The sequence below is a fragment of the Xyrauchen texanus genome, chromosome 27 (genome assembly GCF_025860055.1).
Source record: "Xyrauchen texanus isolate HMW12.3.18 chromosome 27, RBS_HiC_50CHRs, whole genome shotgun sequence".
In the NCBI taxonomy this organism is placed as follows: Eukaryota; Metazoa; Chordata; class Actinopteri; order Cypriniformes; family Catostomidae; genus Xyrauchen; species Xyrauchen texanus.
In genome coordinates, this window is record NC_068302.1 from 20,026,428 (window position 1) to 20,046,209 (window position 19,782).

Genomic DNA, 19,782 nt, shown 5'->3' on the forward strand with positions numbered 1-19,782 from the left:
GACTGACATAAGTTCTGTCCAAGCTCGAATAGGGAAGGCTGGGGCTAGTTGTCACACTTTTTAGTTTTTCTGTTATATTTAGCTTGTTTTTTCTCAGTAAGTTATCAGAATTTTAGTTTAACAGAATTCATACAAAAATCTGACTTTAAGAGGATTTTGAACTAGTTGTGAAACCAACATACTAAACCACTGCTAGAGAAATTTGGACTATTGACACAAATTCTTTAAGTTACTGACCAGTTTTGTACATTAGACAAAATAAATAATCCTCTACAAATTACTAATTGCTTCTCTAAAATTGTTATCAAATTACTTTACTGATTACTTCTTAATAAAAGTAATGACATTACTAATCACTTTAAAGTTACTTTCAAAAACAAAAAAATTTGTTTTTCCTCTCAACAAATTCAAAATGTCCTTCAATGTCACAGTCATACACTCAGAACCACACGTTTCTAACTTACAATGACTCGCTAGTGACTTTTCAGCTGCACAGAAACAAAAGGACTGTACATATGAACATAATTCATGCTATGTATTCTACATAAATAATATTATTTATTGAAAGTCAGTAACTGTAATCAGACTACAATAATTAAAAATTGAATGTATTAATTGTAAAAATGTAAAAAGCATTGATGTAAAAAGAATTTGATTACAGTAAATAATTTGTAATCAGATTACAATAACTAAAATGTAAATTGTTACACTATTTTGACCAAAAGTAATTCAATTTCAGTAATTAATTTGTAATCAGATTACACTCAACAATGTTACTGAGAGATAGCCTTTCTGACAAACCCCCTATGTGACTACTTGCCCCTGTCTCCCGTAGTCTGGTTACTGCTGAGACCCAGTAGATACTCACACATGACAATAATTGTTTGGTTTGAAAATTATGATTTAAATTATGACAGAAACATCTTTCAAACTGTATTATCTTTAAATACATAATATAATCAGGGAACTGTGTGTGCTCAATCATGTTTTATGATAAAAGACTTGCATGTGCTGCTGAGTAATTCTCATTTATTCACGTGTTAAAGGAAAATGTGTTCACATTGCAGTTTCTGTGCTTCAGTACTGGATGACCTGATCTCTTGTACATTATGACAAGGCAGACATAATTAGCACAAAATACAAGCTAAATGGATTAAAAAAGAAATCATATGACTCATCAGCATTGGCAGAGTAGTACACAATCTGACATATGCAACAAAAGGACATTCACATGAGATAAAATTAAATTTTATCTCATATGAATGAACTTCCATTAAAAACAACAGAGTAAAATAGCGACACTGCTTAAAATTCACCATAGAGCTTGCATATGTCTTATCAGCACTTATAGCCATACCACATGCTGTGCTTTATAGTATAGACATCTGCCAGGCTACCTAACACTGAACAGATTAAATCTGTTCATTTGTACCAAGTGCTTAGAAACTGGGTCATAAATAGTACTGGTTTCCATCAGCTAACACTTGCAAGCTGTTGATGACACCAATGAAAACATTTTGACACTGTTTTAACTGTCCTGTGATAAAATGTTTTGCTACAGTGGTGGTTTAATGCTCTACCAATTCCTAATAGCCATCTAAAAGCAGTACTCTATGGTTATTATTTCATATGCATACCAATATTTGGGCTCATGTTTATATCGTAGTGTGGTTATTATGGTTGCACTTATACAATAGTTTGTTCATGCCCACTGGATTAAGTTGTAATTTTTGTCTTAATTTACTTCTGAATCAACAATCACCAGACTCATTATCATGAATCCTTCCAAAACAATCCAAATAAAATAGATTTTTTTTATATTGAGAAATTAAATTAATCACTGTCAGACATTAACATCATTATTTAAGGGATTTTTTACTCAAAAATGAAAATTCTCATCATTTAATCACCCTCATGCCATCCCAGACGTGTATGACTTTTTTTAATTGGTGAGAAACAGATCAACATTTAAGTCATTTTTTAATTGAAATTCTCCTTCCTGCCCAGTAGGTGGCGATATGCACAAAGAATGCAAATTACCGAAACAAATGTGAAAGTGAAAATGGAAATTTGTATTAAAAAAGGACTTAAATGTTGATCTTTTCTCACCCACATTTATCATTTAGCTTCTGATGACATATTTAACCACTAGAGTCATGTGGATTACATTTATGCTGCCTTTAAGTGCTTTATGGAGCTTAAAAGTTTTGTTCACAATCCACTTACATTGAATGGACCTACATATCTGAAATATTCTTCTAAGCATCTTTGTGTTCAGCAGAAGAAAGAAAGTCATACACATCTGGAATGGCATGAGGGTGAGTGAATGATGAGAGCATTTTTTTTGGGGGGGGTGAACTATCCCTTTTAGGGCAATTTTTGCCCTCAATAGGTTTTAGGGGCATGTTTGCACCAATTATGTCAAATCAATAAATTGAAATAAATTCCCAATCTAAACAAATTACAGTAACCTCTAAAATTGTCAACATCAGACTAAAAACAGAGGAATTCACACATTTTTGCCCAATATCTGGGGTAGTTTTGTCACTTTGGGTCGCACTAATGAGCTCTGTACACAGAGTCCAACTGTTAAAGTGTATGGCAAGTCCTAAAAGAAACAATTTTTTTTTTACACTTTGTCTTTTAAATATTAGCCCGTCTTTCTTGCAGGGCCGCAAATAAATACGACAGAGCATAATCCATCATTAAGAGAATTACAGCTATCAGGAAACCTCTGTGAGCTCAGTACAGTGAGCTGTTTGTAGGCACAGAACTGATTTAATATGAAGAGACGAGGACAGATCTGTCCCATCCCTAATTTCAAACAAAGCATGCTTCCTGCAGGCAGTTCTCCGATTATTCCCAGTGAGCTCTGACTCTGGAATCCTTAGAGAAGAGTCTGCTCGATTCCTGTGAGAATAAGTGTCTTCTAAAGGCTTGTTGTCTAATATTGAGTTTTCTGTAGAAATATTCCTATGTGTACGCCCAGGCTCTGCATTTTCACAGCTACTGGTTGTGCTGCTCTGCTCGGTGTAGAGATCTCGCACCAGCCCGTTGACTTTAATTCTAAGCGAGTCTGCCATGCTTGCTCGGGCAGAGGTACGGGTGCTCCCATTGCTAGATAGCGGCTCCCGTCTGCCCAAGATATGATAGTGCACGATTTTTCGGAAGGTGTGTCTGAATTCGCGAATACGGTAGGCATAGATGAAAGGGTTGACGACCGAATTAGCATGTGAGAGGATTATAGCCAGGTACATGATAATAATCGGCGGCCGTTGACACTCCGGACAAAATAGAGTGAAACAGTTGATGATGTGCAAAGGCAGCCAGCACACCGCAAACAATCCAACAATGATTGCCAGTGACTTTGCTGCCTGGACCTCTTTCTGCAGGATAGAGCGGGACTTGAGCTCACACGGCAAGGCCTTGGACTCAATGCATTTGAGTTGGTGGCGTGCAGCCATGAAGATTCGTAGGTATATGGCCAGCATGAGAAGCAAAGGCAGCAGCACACAGGCAAAGAAGTTAAAGTAAACCATGTAGTCCATGACGACAACCTTCTCGAACATACACTCCATCATGCCGGGCTGGCAGGTGCTGTTGGAAGGCTTCCCAGAGCGTTCTTTGTGCCAGCCTAGCATGGGCGTGAGACCGATGATCACCGATAGAACCCAGCAGATTGCAATGATGCCTTTGGCACGATGCCCTGTTACTAGGCTGTTATATCTGAAAGAGAGAGAGAAAATCAAGTTTTTCACATTGGACAACCATAAATGTTTGTCGCAATTGGTTTAGACTGTAGGTCCAAAGTACTTTAAAGACCAAAGCAAAATGTCAGCATGGCTGTAAACCTGAGGACCTCTATGTGTTCATGTCATGTCAAAATGACTGTAATTATGAGTATCTGAAAACAGACCTTTTCTTTGTCAAACTTATGATTACAAGTTGGAAGCTCTGGATTTGATAAAAGATCTGACTTCTTCCAATTGACCATTGTGACATTATGTAAAAACAACCACAAAAAAAAGGTAGTTTGTTACACAAGCTTTGGGATATCACATAAAAACTGCTGGATGAAAATACCAAGATGTGAATAAAACCTCCAAAATGCTCATAAAAAAGTACGAGGTGGATACATTTTTATTCGATTAGAAGAAATTTGAATAAACTATGATGGAAACACATTTACTGAATAAACTCCTATTGAATATATTACAATGTGCATAAAAAAAATTAACGCGCTGATTCTGAATAATTCGTCCATAACTGGATTAACCAGTGGACCAATCGTCGCATCTGAAATGTTGCTCTGGTCAACCAGAAATAACGAAATAGAGTTTGCAGAGCAAATCATTCAAATTCACACTTGAACTGTGCAGAAGAGCAGGTTTATTGACACTTTTGACAAATATTTGTTTTTAAATATACGTTTTTTTTTTTTTTTAAATAAAAGATTTACAGTGGATTCAATTTTTCCAGAAGTGATGATTTTGTTCTTTGGAACACATGGGATGGAAATGCGGCTTTATCCGCACATTATTTTTGTGACGTTGATTTGCGATAAAACACTGTGGCGCCAAAAAGAATTTGGACACCTCCAAACAAATACGTTTTTGTTTGAAATATCCATTATCAGTTTCCCAACGTTATGATCTTTCAAAGTATGTGGTAATGGAGAGAGTTTTTTAAAATGCTCTGTTTTCAGTAAAAGAAAATGTCACTAGTGCGAATAAGAGACGTAAACTTAGCTAAATACTTCTGTTTTTAAACCAAAAGGTTTAAGCGTGGACGTGGCCTTATGCCATTCTTATGAAAATATTTGCTATTATGTAATAAAATATCAAACCAAGTGAAATTTATCTTAAAGGAAGATAGCACACAATTCAAGCAAAACATTTCACATAAAGAATCTTGTTAGGTTTCAAATTCTAAAACAAGAGATAAAGTGTTGACTATGAAGATGAAATTATCACCTGTGTTAGACTAAATTCAATATTTAGTATTTCAGTATTTAGACACATGGTCATATCCCTGGCAGTGACTGCTAGGACACCTGTGTGAACGAGACATATCCAGCTGCAGACCCGCAGCACCACCAGTTTCAGAACCCCAGCGCCAGAACCTGAAGTGAGGGGCGGAGTTATTGACAATGAGACAAGCATGGCGGAGAGCATGGTGAGTTGTGTAACGTTTTTGACATCATGTTGTGAAAAATTATTGCATATATTAAGTTCAGCGTTTATCTGCTAAATATTTAATTTGTGCATAACTTTATCATCTTAATGAAGCTTGAATATGTTGTCATACGTTCGATACATTTTTGCGTGTTGTAAATGAGCCTTGCGGTGACGTTTTGAAGACATCTTGTGAAGGTGTTAAAGTGTTTGTTCCACGTTCCTCTGTTATATGCATTGTTTGTGAGTTAATGTTACCTTATAGTTGAGGTTTTTTTTTTACGTTGAGATTATTGTGTGGTGCTTTCATCTCTTGTAGAGACATTTCGAATGAATGAAGACCACAAGGAAAAGGCCTGCAACAATCTCCTGGAACAGTCAGAAGCTTCCAGAGAGCCCTTTCTATTTCATTTTGTTGTCAGGGATGACATGGAGTTATTTTAGCAAGAATGTAAGGACAAAATGGGCCTGAGAGTGAATTCCTCATTTGATACATTTTAAGTTTAATTTATACAGGATTGTCATGATAAAATGGGCCTAGGGGTGAATTGGTCATTTGTTGTATATATTTTTTTTGTTTCTTTTAAAATTATGCTGAATTTTCTCTCTTTTTTAGTTTTTTGACATGTTTTATTTTACATAAAGAAAAATGCATGCTGCACATGTTCTTGTGAAATAAAGTTTATTTTATATAAAATGCCCATAAGTTTCAAGCATTTTTTTTCACCATCATGATCAGGAAGTAACTCTCATAATACAATGAAACGGATAACTATATACAATTATATTACACAAGATCAATGTTTTAAAGCTTATTTAGCTTTAAGTGTGCTTATTGTACTGTACCTTAAAGAATCATTATAACATACGTATAAAGTATGATGTTTCATTTGTAATAAAATGAAACATCAAATCTGTCGGCCTCGTTTCGTGCCGACAGAAATACAGCTCTCTGCGGTAAGACTCGCGGTGGTGGCTTGTGTGTTTACATCAACACGGAATGGTGCAAGAACTCTATGCTAGTCTCTAGTTACTGTTCATCGCTGTTGGAGCTTGTGACTGTTAGATGCAGACCTTTTTATCTACCACGGGAATTCACCACTGTTTGCATAACCGAGTTTACATTTCCCCAGCGCTAACGCTAAGGAAGCGCTCTGTGAACTGTATGGGGCTATGAGCTGAACTGCAGAACGCTCACCCCGACGGACTGTTTATTGTCGCCGGAGATTTCAACCATGCAAATCTCAAGACAGTGCTCCCTAAATTCCATCAGTATGTGGACTTTGCAACGAGAGGGGCGAACGCGCTTGATCTTGTTTACACAAACATCCCAGGCGCGTACCGGGCGGAGCCCCGCCCCCACCTCGGCTACTCAGACCACATCTCTGTTATGTTAATTCCAGCATACAGACCGCTCGTCAGACACACAAAACCGCTTCAGAAGCAGGTGAAAACCTGGCCAGCAGGAGCCATCTCTGCTCTTCAGGACTGTTTTGAGTGTACTGACTGGCACATGTTCAGGGAGGCTGCAACATATGGCGATTCTACCAACTTGGAGAAATACACAGCATCAGTGACCAGCTACATCAGCAAGTGCATTGATGATGTCACTTTCTCCAAGACCATCACCACACGCTCCAACCAGAAGCCGTGGATGACTGCGGAGGTGCGCACGCTGCTGAGGTCCCGAGACTCCGCCTTCAGAGCAGGCGATAAGGCAGCCCTAAGAACAGCTAGGGCCAAACTGTCACGGGCAATCAGAGAGGCAAAGCGCGCACACGCCCAGAGAATCCACAGTCACTTCCAGGACAGCGGTGACACGCGGCGCATGTGGCAGGGCATCCAGGCCATCACCAACTACAGGACAACATCAGTTGCCTGTGACAAAGATGCCTCCCTTCCAGATGCGCTGAACGACTTCTACGCTCGGTTTGAAGTGCAGAACGACGTGATGGCGAGAAAGTCCACCCCTCCTCCCAACGACCAGGTGCTCTGTCTTACCACGGCAAATGTGAGGAAAACTCTACGTAGAGTCAACCCACGGAAGGCTGCTGGACCAGACAACATTCCTGGCAGAGTGCTCAGAGGATGTGCAGACCAGCTAGCAGATGTTCTTACCGACATCTTCAACATCTCTCTGAGCAGCGCCATCGTTCCAACGTGCTTCAAGGCCACCACCATCATCCCCATGCCAAAGAAGTCTTCAGTGTCCTGCCTCAACGACTACCGTCCCGTCGCACTTACACCCATCATCATGAAGTGCTTCGAGAGGCTCGTCATGAGGCAGATTAAGACCCAGCTGCCCCCCTCACTAGACCCACTGCAGTTTGCGTATCGTTCAAACCGATCAACGGACGATGCCATCACCACAACCCTCCATCTGGCCCTCACGCACCTAGACAATAAGGACTCATACCTTCGAATGCTGTTCATAGATTTCAGCTCAGCATTCAACACAATCATTCCCCAGCACCTGATTGGAAAGCTGAACCTGCTGGGCCTGGACACCTCCCTCTGCAACTGGATCCTGGACTTCCTGACTGGGAGACCTCAGTCAGTCCGGATCGGGAACAGCATCTCCACCACCACCACACTGAGCACTGGGGCCCCCCAGGGCTGTGTGCTCAGTCCACTGCTGTTCACTCTGCCGACTCACGACTGTGCAGCAATGCACAGCTCGAATCACATCATCAAGTTCGCCGATGACACGACCGTGGTGGGTCTCATCAGCAAGAACGTCGAGTCAGCATACAGAGAGGAGGTGCAGCGGCTGACGAACTGGTGTAGAGCCAACAACCTGTCCCTGAATGTCGACAAAACAAAAGAGATGGTTGTTGACTTTAGGAGAGCACAAGGTGAACACACTCCGCTGAACATCGACGGCTCCTCTGTGGAGATCGTCAAAAGCACCAAATTCCTTGGTGTTCACTTGGCGGAGAACCTCACCTGGTCCCTCAACACCAGCTCTATCACCAAGAAAGCCCAGCAGCGTCTCTACTTTCTTCGAAGGCTGAGGAAAGCACATCTCCCAACCCCCATCCTCACTACATTCTATAGAGGGACTATTGAGAGCATCCTGAGCAGCAGCATCACTGCCTGGTTTGGGACTTGCACTGTTTCGGACCGCAAAGCCCTGCAGAGGATAGTGAGGACAGCTGAGAAGATCATTGGGGTCTCTCTTCCCTCCATCAAAGACATTTACAAAAAACACTGTATCCGCAAAGCAACTAGCATTGTGGACGACCCCACACACCCCTCACACAAACTCTTTACCCTCCTCCCGTCGGCAAGAGGTACCGAAGCATTCGGGCCCTCACGGCCAGACTGTGTAACAGCTTCTTCCCCAAGCCATCAGACTCCTCAATACTCAGAGACTGGTTTGACACACATGTGTCCTGAGTTGCACTTTAATTACTGTCACTTTATAACTGTCTGCTACCTCAATAACTGCTATGTGCATAGAACATTATCTCATAGTATGTTATGTTTACATTTTTAGAAACTGTCATCTTTTTGCACTACTGAGTACTGGTCGGCGCTGCACTGTCTATTGTCCTGTTCATTGTCAGAAATTTGTTGTACTGTGCTGTACTTTTTGCACATGTTTGCACATGCACTTTATATAGGTATATGTAGGTTTTTTTTTTTATATATATATATATATATATATATATATATATAGGTATTTTATTTCGTTGTGTTGTCTCATGTGGTCCTGTGTTGGTCCTTTGTTGTTTTTATGTAGCTGTATATGGTTGAAACGACAATAAAAACCACTTGACTTGACTTGACTTGACTTGAAAAGCAAAGTACTCTCCAAAACGTTAGGTGGCGCTACTCGGTTTCGAACGTAAGCTCCGCCCCTCACTTCAGGTTCTGGCGCTGGGGTTCTGAAACTGGTGGTGCTGCGGGTCTGCAGCTGGATACTATTGGTGTGAACAGGTTCAATAGGGTCAAATGACTTAAAACCGTACATCCCCTGAAAATCATGTTTAGACCAGCTATTTATAGTAATATAGTTTTTTTATTTTATTGTGTTTGATAGTGGAATTCATGGTAAAAAAAAACTACAGTGTCCATGGTCCAGCAGAGAAAACTTCACCTCTTTCCCCGCCAAACACGGAATTTTCCGTGTTTTATGAAAAAACGCTTCCCCGCCAAACACGGAATTTTCCGGGTTTCCGTGTTTTAGGTGTTATACGGTAAGGAAGACCCCTGCGCATGTTTTGAAAGAGTACGCAACTCTTTGATCAAAGAAACAGACTGCGATCGTCTCAAACATGAAGAAGTGGAGTATTGAGAAGCTCAAAATATCAGACATAAACATGCCTTTTTCTCAGCTTTTTGTCTGAAATGTTGTTTTTTGACAAAACCTACCTCTGTTCAAGTCGCAATAAAAAAGAACAAATGAAGATAAAATAAAATCGTTTTTTTTGCCTAAAAGCAGAGGCCCAGATCTTTATTTTGATATATAGCATCTTCATATATTCATGGAAGAAAATATTCTGCGGGCCATTAAAGTTTAGCGAAAATCGTCAAAAACCCTGGCGGTGGCTGGCAACTTTTTTTTAAAAACGCTGGCGGGGAAAGAGATAAGAGAGCCGTGGCCAACCAAGCCCGCGAAATGTGCCACGGAGCGATCGATCACATGATGACGCACTGTGCATGACGGAATCGAGTCGGTCTTTCTTCGCCACTACTTATCTATTTGTACATATCGTAATATTTTGTCTAAGAAAAAAGTCTGAGAAAGAAATTAATGGAAAATGTGGGCAGGCACTGTTGCACTCGATTGCAAAAATGGCTAAGAAAAGTGAAGTTGGTTCGGAGAAGAGGTCTAGCATAATTTGTTTGCAGATGTCACTTGGTTTGCTATTTTGCATTTAAGGACATTAACACATTTCATACCTATGATTTTAGTGTCCAAATACTTTGAGAACTCTGTCTTTGATTATATTATAGCCAATGCTGCCTGGTGCGCTTTCTTTTTTCTTTAAGATTTTGCAAAATAATTATATGGTAAATAATGTAGTGATATCATATTTTGCTTTCATCAACAGTGATAATTTCTGAGTCCGAGAATATATGTGCATCTCAGAGTAAAATCTCATTGTTGTCATAATAAATAATTACAGAAATTCCAAAATGATGTGAACACAGCATTAGAACAACCCTGTCTCAACCACAGTGCCAAAGATTCACAGTCTTTTCAGCAAACTCTCTCATTGGGACAATTAAGAAGAAAGAATGTGCTCGGAAATGTCACAGTTTGGAACAGCAATCTATTTTCAGAGCGTCTCTTTGGTCAGTGTGGGAGAACAGCTGAGTTTTTTGGCCTCAATCAGTCTCATTCTCCAGATGTGAAAGTTCAGTGAGCCACACAGAGAAAACAACCCCAGCCCCCTCAACCCCCACCCAAAGAACCTGCCTCAGGGACTGACCGACAAGACGTGAAGGCACACACTGTCTTCTAACTTTCACACATTCCTTTAAAACCTGTAAAAAAGCTCCATTAGCATGCTAGCTGCTCATACTGAAAATGGCTAATTGGCTAATTATGGGGTGTGGTGTTTTGATTTGTTTAAACCTGATAAATGAAGTGGACTATTGCTGAAGAAACCTTGTCATCTGTAAAATCTATTTGCAAAAACATTCTAGAGATTTATGAGAGGTTTATAGTCAAAAACAGCACCAAAATCAGAGTTTGGATCTTGCTAGGATGTAGGATCTTAAATCATATTCACCCCAAAATAACCTAGAAGAGAATCTGTTGACAATTTTGCCACATCTTGCTAATTGGTTTTTGTTCAAATTGGAGAAATGGTGGAAAAATCAATCCCACCACCCTTACAAAAAATCGAGAGGTCTGGCAAACTTTGCACTCGTTTTTTTCACATGCAAATGAGTGATTCGCTGCAAATGTTCAGCTGAAGTTTGTAGCTCTTCTCCGGTAGTGGGGAACCCGCATCAAACCTTTGACAACAATTGACAATTTGCCGCAAGTTTGCAGCAAAGCTCATTTGTTTGCCTTAAATTTGCCATGAACTCTTGATTTCTTTTAAGGGCTGAGGATTTTGGGGCACTTTTTCCTGATTATTGTGGCCCAAAATGACTGAATTTGCTGTGGCTTTGCTCAAAATTTGTGGCGTTTTTTTATTTGATTTATTTTTAAGTGAAACTTGTGTAATTTGAGTGAGTGGCGTGCAATTGCCTGTAATTATTTTAGTACATAAAAAATTAACGTGAAGCTAGCAGGCAAAATTTATAAATATACACAAACATACAATACATTTAAGAAGATATGGCTTAAATGAGTTTAATGGAAGACTCTTAATCATTTTTATATAAAAATGTTCTGCCTTAGACAATGCAGGTAAACTTAGGAAAGGTTCAAACAGTAAACTAACAATAAAACTGTAAACTGAAAACACAAATGAGGATTCAATATTAGGCCTGATTGCAGTCATTTAACCATGATTATCTGGGAGAACTGCAGTTATTGAGCACTTCAAATTCTAATCAGATGTACTATCCAAATAAGGTTTTTTTTTTAAATAGAAATGGCAATCATGAACACGTTCATGAATGTTGAGTCTCATTTTCAGATGAAATGTGAGCACTCCAAATGAACCGGGAACGTCACCAACTCGCACCTCGGACTGTTTAGAGAAGCTCCTGAAGAGTGCGTGAAGTCTAATCGCTAGCGGTGATGTATGCATGCCGTTTAAAAGTTTAGACATGGCTTCAGAAAACAAACACAAAACGTTCCGAGTTCACTTTAACAATCATGTAATGGCAAATGTTCTTGGTTGTTGTGGATTGTTTTTGAGCACTTGTCTTGCCACTGTCAATATGGCGAAAAGCAGTCAGATTACCTCAGATTCACAGCTTATTCAGAAAAATTGCGGAAATTATAAAAAATTGCAAGTTACTGCAAATAATTAGTTACAATGTTAGGAACTTACAGCCTCAGTCACCATTCACTTTCATTGCATCTTCTTTCATAACAATGGCAGAGAATGGTGACTGCAACTAACATAATGCCTAACATCTCCTTTTGTGTTCCACAGAAGCAAGAATCTTATACAGGTTTTAACCAACATATGAGTAAATGATAACAGAATTTTAATTTTTTGTAAACTATCATTTAATAACTTTTCACCACCATCCCCTAATAATCAGAATCACACTTCACTCACCTTAGTGGGATCCTGATGGCAATGTAGCGGTCAATGGCAATAGCCAAAAGGCTAAATATGGAGCTCTGAGTCAATACTAACACAAAGCAGGCGATGAAGAGACAACCATAGAAATTGGCACAGAAACCAGTGCTGATCACGATGGAGAAAGGGATGGCCAGCACACCCACAGCAATATCTGCAACAGCCAGTGAAACAACAAAGAAGTTGGTGATGCTCTGGAGGTTGCTGTTGAGGCCCACTGCCCAGCAGACCAGCACGTTGCCCAGGACAGAGAGCAGGGCAATCAGCAGCTCCAGCATCATGTACACCACATCGAAGGCATTGCTCAGCATAGTGAGGTTACTGGGGAGAAGGGATGATGCCTCGCCTCAATGTCCATCGCTGCAGCTCGAGGCAACAGCTACCTCACTAGAGGCTACAGGTCAGCCTTATCGGAAGACTGAAATACCTTTGGTTCAAATAAACAAGTCTTGTTTTGTAACTTTTAAACAAAAAAATCCAGATTGTTGTTTCGACAATTAAAAATAAGGAATACCAAAAATGTATTATCTTGAGAGAAACTGCCATGCATTATCAAGAATCCACATTGGCAAAAGCTTCCAAAAAATACTGATTTTTAAAGAACTGATGGTTCAATCATCAGTCCATGTGTTGTTTGCCGTTCTTCATATCACCATTTAGTATTCCACTGTGTTCCCTGGAGAATGGAAAGTGGAAATGATGCCATCAACCGGAAAACAGACCTCTGCAGAGAAGACAAAAACGGATACATTTTAATATTACTTTAAAACTCATTACAATTATTATTCAGAAGGCTTTGTGTAACATAAAATATTACTTATATACAATCACATGATTGATGAAAATACGGTTTAAAGATGATCTGACAAAAAAAGGCAGGTTTCTCAAAGTTGACAAGAATAAGGGTTTCCAAATAAACAATGCACAATTTAAAGAAGTACAAGAATTACGCATATGCAATGTATATTGCACAATATCAGAGTAAGACAACGTTGACTGATGATCAAAGTTAGAAATAAGTGATGTACTAACTTCTAATATCTAATATTGAAATTCTTATTCTTCTACCATGATTCATCTCTGTAATAGGAAATGGGTGAAAGTCTTTTCTTGAAGACAATTGTACGGCAAACTCACACCTTGCAAGATTAAGAAACATGTGAAAGCACATGGGCAAGATATGCTTTAACTCAAGCTTTACATTTAGCAGACACTCCAATAGTGATGTCTGGCCAGAGGCTCTTGCCTTTTGTTTTTCAGTTTTTATCAGTAGCCAATCTGAAGCCCTTAACACAGAGATCCTGTGCTATTTACCCTCAAAGCGTTCCCACACTCCTGCAGGGAAACAGCATGAGGTTATTCACCTCTGGAAGACAAGAGAAAACAGCTGTTCGGCCACATTCATTGCTATTTTCACAGATATTTGTCCATTACAAATCAAAAGAATGCAGATATTCAGAACATAATTTCAGAGGTGTTCTAATGTGTATTAAAAATAATTTAATATTAGGCTGTGGCTATTTGCACTTAGATGGTACTAAGTGTATTGCACAATACTAAATGTAAATAGCAACAAAAAGCATCTTTTTGCACTAAGTGCAAATAATATCAGATGCAATATTAACATACATTATAGGGACATAACTGCAGCATGTTTTTGTGTTTATTTCAAGGCCCACATACATCTTACACCAACCCCTAATCCTAACTTACACAAAAATAACCAAGGTTTACTACAGTAATATAGTATCACTATGGTATTTTGTAGTAAATAGCCATGCTATTTAATGTGTGGCAAGTGCTTCAATAATATTATACGTGGAAAAGATGATATACTTGTATCCTTTTTTAATTTAAACTGAAATCAATATCTGCTTGGTCCAGATTTTTCTTTCCACACATTACATCACTTAAATGATGTAATTCTTGTTGAAACAGGAAGTAAGGGTGGGAAGTATCAGCTTGTCCTTTTTTTTCTTCTTCTTCTTCTTCTTCTTTTTTTTTTTTTTTCCAAAATAAATGTTTTATGTTTAGTAGTTTATGTCAGTTTAGTTTAGTCAGTTATTTAGTTTATATCACACCCATGAACCATGATTTGCTACTTGCTAGTCAAAGTCATATAGTTTTAAGGGGAGAGACATTCTCATTCTAAACAGATTCTCCCTGCAAAGGTGTTTTCAGAACAAGATCATGAATCTTAGAAACTGCCACTAAAGTGATAGAATCTTCCTAAAAGACAAACAGGAAATAAGGTATAAAAAGTAAAGAATGTGAATATGTGACAAGAACCACATATGCCATAGACAAGAACTGAAAGTGGGGGGAGGACCTTGTAGTAAGAGTTGAAAAACTGGAAAAGCTTGACACCCTGCCTCAGAGCCATTGATATGGATCTGTGAAAGGTTAAGGGATGACAAAAGGACAACAAAGACACAGGTCTCCTGCACAACACTTGGATTATTGACACTTGATCAATTGTCTATTTGCCCTCAGTAGTCTTCTGGTTTCAGTGCTTTGTATTGACAGGAAGAGAATGTTTATGGCACTAAACAGGCTGTAGGTCAAAATCTGTTCCAACCTCAGACTCAACAGTGGTCCCTTGTGGAAGGATGATAGAAAAGAACACCTGTACCAGACATACTATTTTCTAATTGTGAGACAAGTCATCTTAATTTATATCAGTCACCACAAACTACATCTGCTCAGTATCAGATTATTGCTTATTCCATTCTCAGTTTCAAATCTGCTATTTTATTCACATTAAATGATTGATTTAGGCTACTTTTATGTACAGACCAAATGTGGGCCAAGCCAAATATAGAAATGTTTGTCACCACACCTAGACATTACTTGTCTATGAGACTATGACCTGTATCACAGATGTCTTATCACAACATTAACCTTTAATATTTGAAACGTTGCATTATTTCCCACCCAGTTCTCCAGTAAAATCTTGAATTGTGTACCACTTAAGGCATATCAGGAGAAGCGAGAGTAAATATTATGTCATAAAAACACAAAGTTGGTAACACTTTACAATAATGTTCAATTTGTTAACATCATCTAACAGCATTTGTTAACATAAACTAACAATGAACAATAGTTTCACAGCATTCATACTAATCTTGGTTATAATACATTTTTTAAATCAGAAGTTGCATTGGTTAACATTAGTTAATGCACTATGAACTAACAATTAACACCTCTATTTTTATAAACTACATTAACTAAGATGAATTTATGATGTAAAAAATGCTTTGTTCATTCACTATAAAATCGAATTAGTTGACCTTACTTTGATTTTTCAAGGTAAACATACTTATTTGGCTCAAGTAAACTGAATTAAATTTCTTATGTAACGTTTACTAGTTACAAGTAAGCTTATCTCATCTATGATTAAAGTAGTGTTGTCTTGATTTAATTATTTAAATTGGGATGTAACATGTCTTATACAGTATAATGGAAATTATGACTAGACTCTAGGTTAGCCATATGGCACTCTGGACTCTACTAAGTACTTCTTAGTGCACATAGATCTGCCCTTTTGTAAAGCACAATTGAGTAGAGAAGAGTGGCTTAAATTTAACAGGCTCCAAGTTCACCAGAGGTAACACTAATAATCCTCATGGTGATTTCACAAAAATCTCAATTATCAACCAGCTACAACAAAACAACAACAACAATAGTCATAAAAATGGTTTTTACTACAAAACTTAAAAAACTATAAAAACTTATTTTACTACATAAGTTCCCTTGTTTTGACCAAATAAACAGCTTATTCAAGCACCAGGGTTTATGGTTATTCCACACAGCTGCAATTTTGTACTTGATGATTTTAAGTTATAGTACTCAAAGCCAAAGTTTCAAGAACTTATGTATTTGAGTTATGATTTCAAAGTGTGGCATTTCAAGTACTGTATAATTAGGACCATTTGATTGCTTTTATTAATGACAACTTTAGGATTTAGAGAGTGTGGCAGGGCGGAGGGCGGGGCCAGTTCGTGATCATACACACCCGGTCCCTTATCAGGCTAATTAAGCCTTGGAGAGGGATAAAGGCCGATGGCAGACAGTGGTGCGACGAGAGAGAGATAGTTTACAGACATGTCCGTCATGTGTGTGTTTGTGTCCTTGTTTTAAGTTGTTAATTAAAATATTATTTACATTGAAAAGCCGGTTCTCGCCACCTCCTTTCCACTGACTCCTTTACAAAGAGTAATGGTAACTTAATTAAAACAAGTAAGAATAGTAAAAAGTTATTGAGTCTAAACTTTTTTTGTTTTTTTATAATTTGAGATTATTAGTATTTACAGTGTTGTTTGCTCCTGATACCTAATGCAGTAATGTTATCGAATGGAACCTTATTGTGACGTGTTACCAAAAGCTGAACTAAATCAATATGATAACCCATTTAGCTCAAATTTAGTCTGCCAAATGCATAAATGTAAATGTAAATACGTACAGTATTATTCTCAAAAACAAATCTTTAGGCTTCTGAAGAAGGCACACCATTGTATCATTTATATAGTTATTACACTGAAAACCCAAATTTGAGGAACTGTTTTAATATTCTTATTATTAATATTAATAGTTTGTTTTTAGTTGGGTGGAGTCAAAACTTATTTTCTTTTAACTAACAGAGCTCTTTGGATTGTCCCTGCAGCTCAAATATGCTCATTCCTGTAAAACTGCACCTGTCCAACATTTTCTCTTTGTAAGATGTGACTGAACCTCAGCAGGAACAGCATAAATAAATGATGGAGGTAGGTAAGGTCCAGTGCACAAAATAAGAGCTAGGCTATTAAATTAAATTCACTAAACTTAAAAAATGTATTTGAAATATTATTTTAAAAGAGCCAACATAAAACCATGGATTTTCATGGGTTTAATAATCGATTATTTTATCCGTTGAAACAACGTTGTGCAGAACACGTGTCTCGATAAGCGTTTTAACAGTTTTAGGCAGGGCAAGTCAACTGGCTGTCCGCTTGTCAAATCCAGCCTGCCAATAATTTTTGTCTGGCCCTCAGACTGAATTTTGATCAAATTTCCAGCGCGCTCTCTATGCAAAACTCTACAATCAGCGGTTAGTTTAACAACGCTCACAAGCACGTGCAACAGCATTCAGCCATAACCGGAGCAGAGCGTGCGTTCAAGCTTGTCTGATAGTTTAGTTACACTGCTTTGCCATAGATGGATCAGACTGTTTAGGCGAGCATTTCAAGCGTCTTTTCTAATCAAATGTATTTATATAAAATTGCTTAGTTGTGTGGTGGGCGGCAAAATATACAGATGTAAAAACATCTTCTTTTTGACAGAAATGTTGTGAGCACATAAGCACATTAGGCAACAAAAGCAATCGATTATGAGAACGTTCAAAGAAAATGCGCTGAAAAGTTAGCTTTTATTTATTTCTATTTTAAGTGTCAAACGATCGTGTCTCGTCTGTTCGGGGTCTGTAGAGCTTGGAAAAAAAATATAATGTAAAACTTATCCTGCAAATATCCTGATTATATTTGGTTGTATATACTGTGAGTCAGCTCTCAATCAAGAACAGAATCAACTCAGTTTGTTCATCTTTTGCCAATGATTATGTGCACAAAAATCTGGTCCCTGCACTGGATACTGGGCGCAAATGTACAATATTTGCAAGACATTTTTTTTCCTCACTGAATAGGACAATACTTTATAGAGAAAATTGAAGAATAGACATTTTATCTCTTTTTATCTCTTAAATTTAAATGCATACAAATGCATTCTTAAGTAAACATGAGATTTTAATATGACCATTGTTTTCATATGTGGGTTGATATTGTGAGAGGGCATTAGCAGATTTTAATTGTTCTCAGTTATAATCATTTGTAAACAATAGCCCTGTTAAAATTATTATTATGTTTGGGGGGTTTTTATCCCCAAAGTTTATCAAAAAATGATTTGTTATTCAGCCAGATTTTAAGGAATATATGGCCAGACTTTAAAACATTATAATATGCCTATACAGTATACCCTGTGACTACGTTTTTTTTTAAAGTAACATGTTACTTTGCGATGAAAATGTTATCTAAGATAAATACGGAAAACGTTTTCATTTGGATAATCTGACCCCCGCATGAAAGTAGCTGAAGAGCCCTGATAGCCTTCAAACAGACGCTCCTGCGCGAGACGAGGCGCAACGGCCAAAGACGTCCTTCTAATGCATGTTTACATAAAAACAGTTTTAAGAAAAAACCAGCGCAGCTGTTGGATTCAACTTACCTTGAGATTTGATAACTTCAGAAACTATCGAAGACGGAGAAATCATAAAATAAAATAAAATAATAAAACTCTGAGCAAACAGGTGATCCCCTCATGAAAGACAAGGAAAGTCCTTCTGTGATCCGCGCAAGAAAAACATTTTAATTTCACCGACGTTTAAATGTCAGTTGTTTGATCCGGTGCTGTCTGACTCTGAATGTGTGCGCATCATTACTGAGAGATGACAGACTCCGAGCCCCTATGAGAGCCTGTGCTTGACCAATCCAGAGCCGGGGGCCAGGATTTCAGCACAAAACTGTTTCTTCGAAACAACGCCGTTTGCCAGTTGTTTTCTGAGATGAAACGAAAAGCAGCGATTTTAAGATTTGTTGTTAGAGTTTTCTGTTATAAAATGGTGAGAGAAAACCCTACTTTCATTTTGAGATGTCTTGCTTAATATACAAAGTTTTAAAGATTTTTAAAAAAATAAATATAAATATTTTGTAGAAAACTTTTACAAATTCAACTGACAAAAACAGGCTCAACCAGGAACGTATAGTCGATAATGTAAATGTGTCCAATCTCTTCAGTGAAATTTAATATTAACTATGACAAATGAAGTTACTAATGTTAATAATTGCCATTTTACTCTGTTTCCTTGTCATGACTTGTCTTTAGGACAATTGTAGGGAGTTGGTCCCAAGATAACCCAGGCATATTCAGGTTAATCTGGGTTCCATTCAAACTTGCAACAGTGCAAAATCAATTGGTGGCACAGACAATAGGGCTTTGTGCAGTGTTGCAGGCTAATAATTGTTCTTATACAGGATAAAATGCTACTTTTTTCCATTCTAATGACTGATATCATGTCATTCTATTGAGCGAATCATTATTATTATTATTATAATTATTATTACATTGTTGTGCACATGCACAACACCCATCCTTTCCAACAATAAATCGCTTGAGCTAAATTCATAAGCACCCTCAATCTCCTTTCACCAGACCTTTTGCCAGTTTTAAAGAAACTGTTAAATGTGTTAAAGACAAAGATTGGACAAGCCTTTCAGCAAATTAGGAGGGTAACCGGGATGCATTATAATGTTACCTGAATTTCCAGTCCAGAAAAGAAACTTTAGGAACTTGGAATG

General features: G+C 38.0%; 2 protein-coding genes across 2 annotated transcripts in view; both read right to left on the reverse strand.

The window, feature by feature from the left end:
* Positions 1 to 19,782, reverse strand: part of LOC127621481 (phosphoglucomutase-like protein 5) — a 242,965-nt gene that overhangs the window by 24,428 nt on the left and 198,755 nt on the right. The gene's annotated exons all lie outside the window — the stretch shown is intronic.
* adora2aa (adenosine A2a receptor a) lies at positions 848 to 18,819 on the reverse strand. The gene is made up of 3 exons (XM_052095113.1): positions 18,653 to 18,819; positions 12,374 to 13,121; positions 848 to 3,726 (listed from the first exon to the last, which is right to left on the reverse strand). The coding sequence occupies exons 2-3, from the start codon at positions 12,706 to 12,708 to the stop codon at positions 2,724 to 2,726; spliced, it is 1,338 nt and encodes a 445-aa protein (XP_051951073.1). The 5' UTR covers positions 12,709 to 13,121; positions 18,653 to 18,819; the 3' UTR covers positions 848 to 2,723.

Bases quoted from the DNA above. Each gene is read 5' to 3' on its own strand.
- adora2aa (XM_052095113.1), bottom strand. From the start codon at position 12,708: ATGCTGAGCAATGCCTTCGATGTGGTGTACATGATGCTGGAGCTGCTG. The intron at 3,727-12,373 runs GTGAGTGAAGTG...TCTCTCTTTCAG, and splicing joins GCCATCAGGATCCCACTAAG to ATATAACAGCCTAGTAACAG.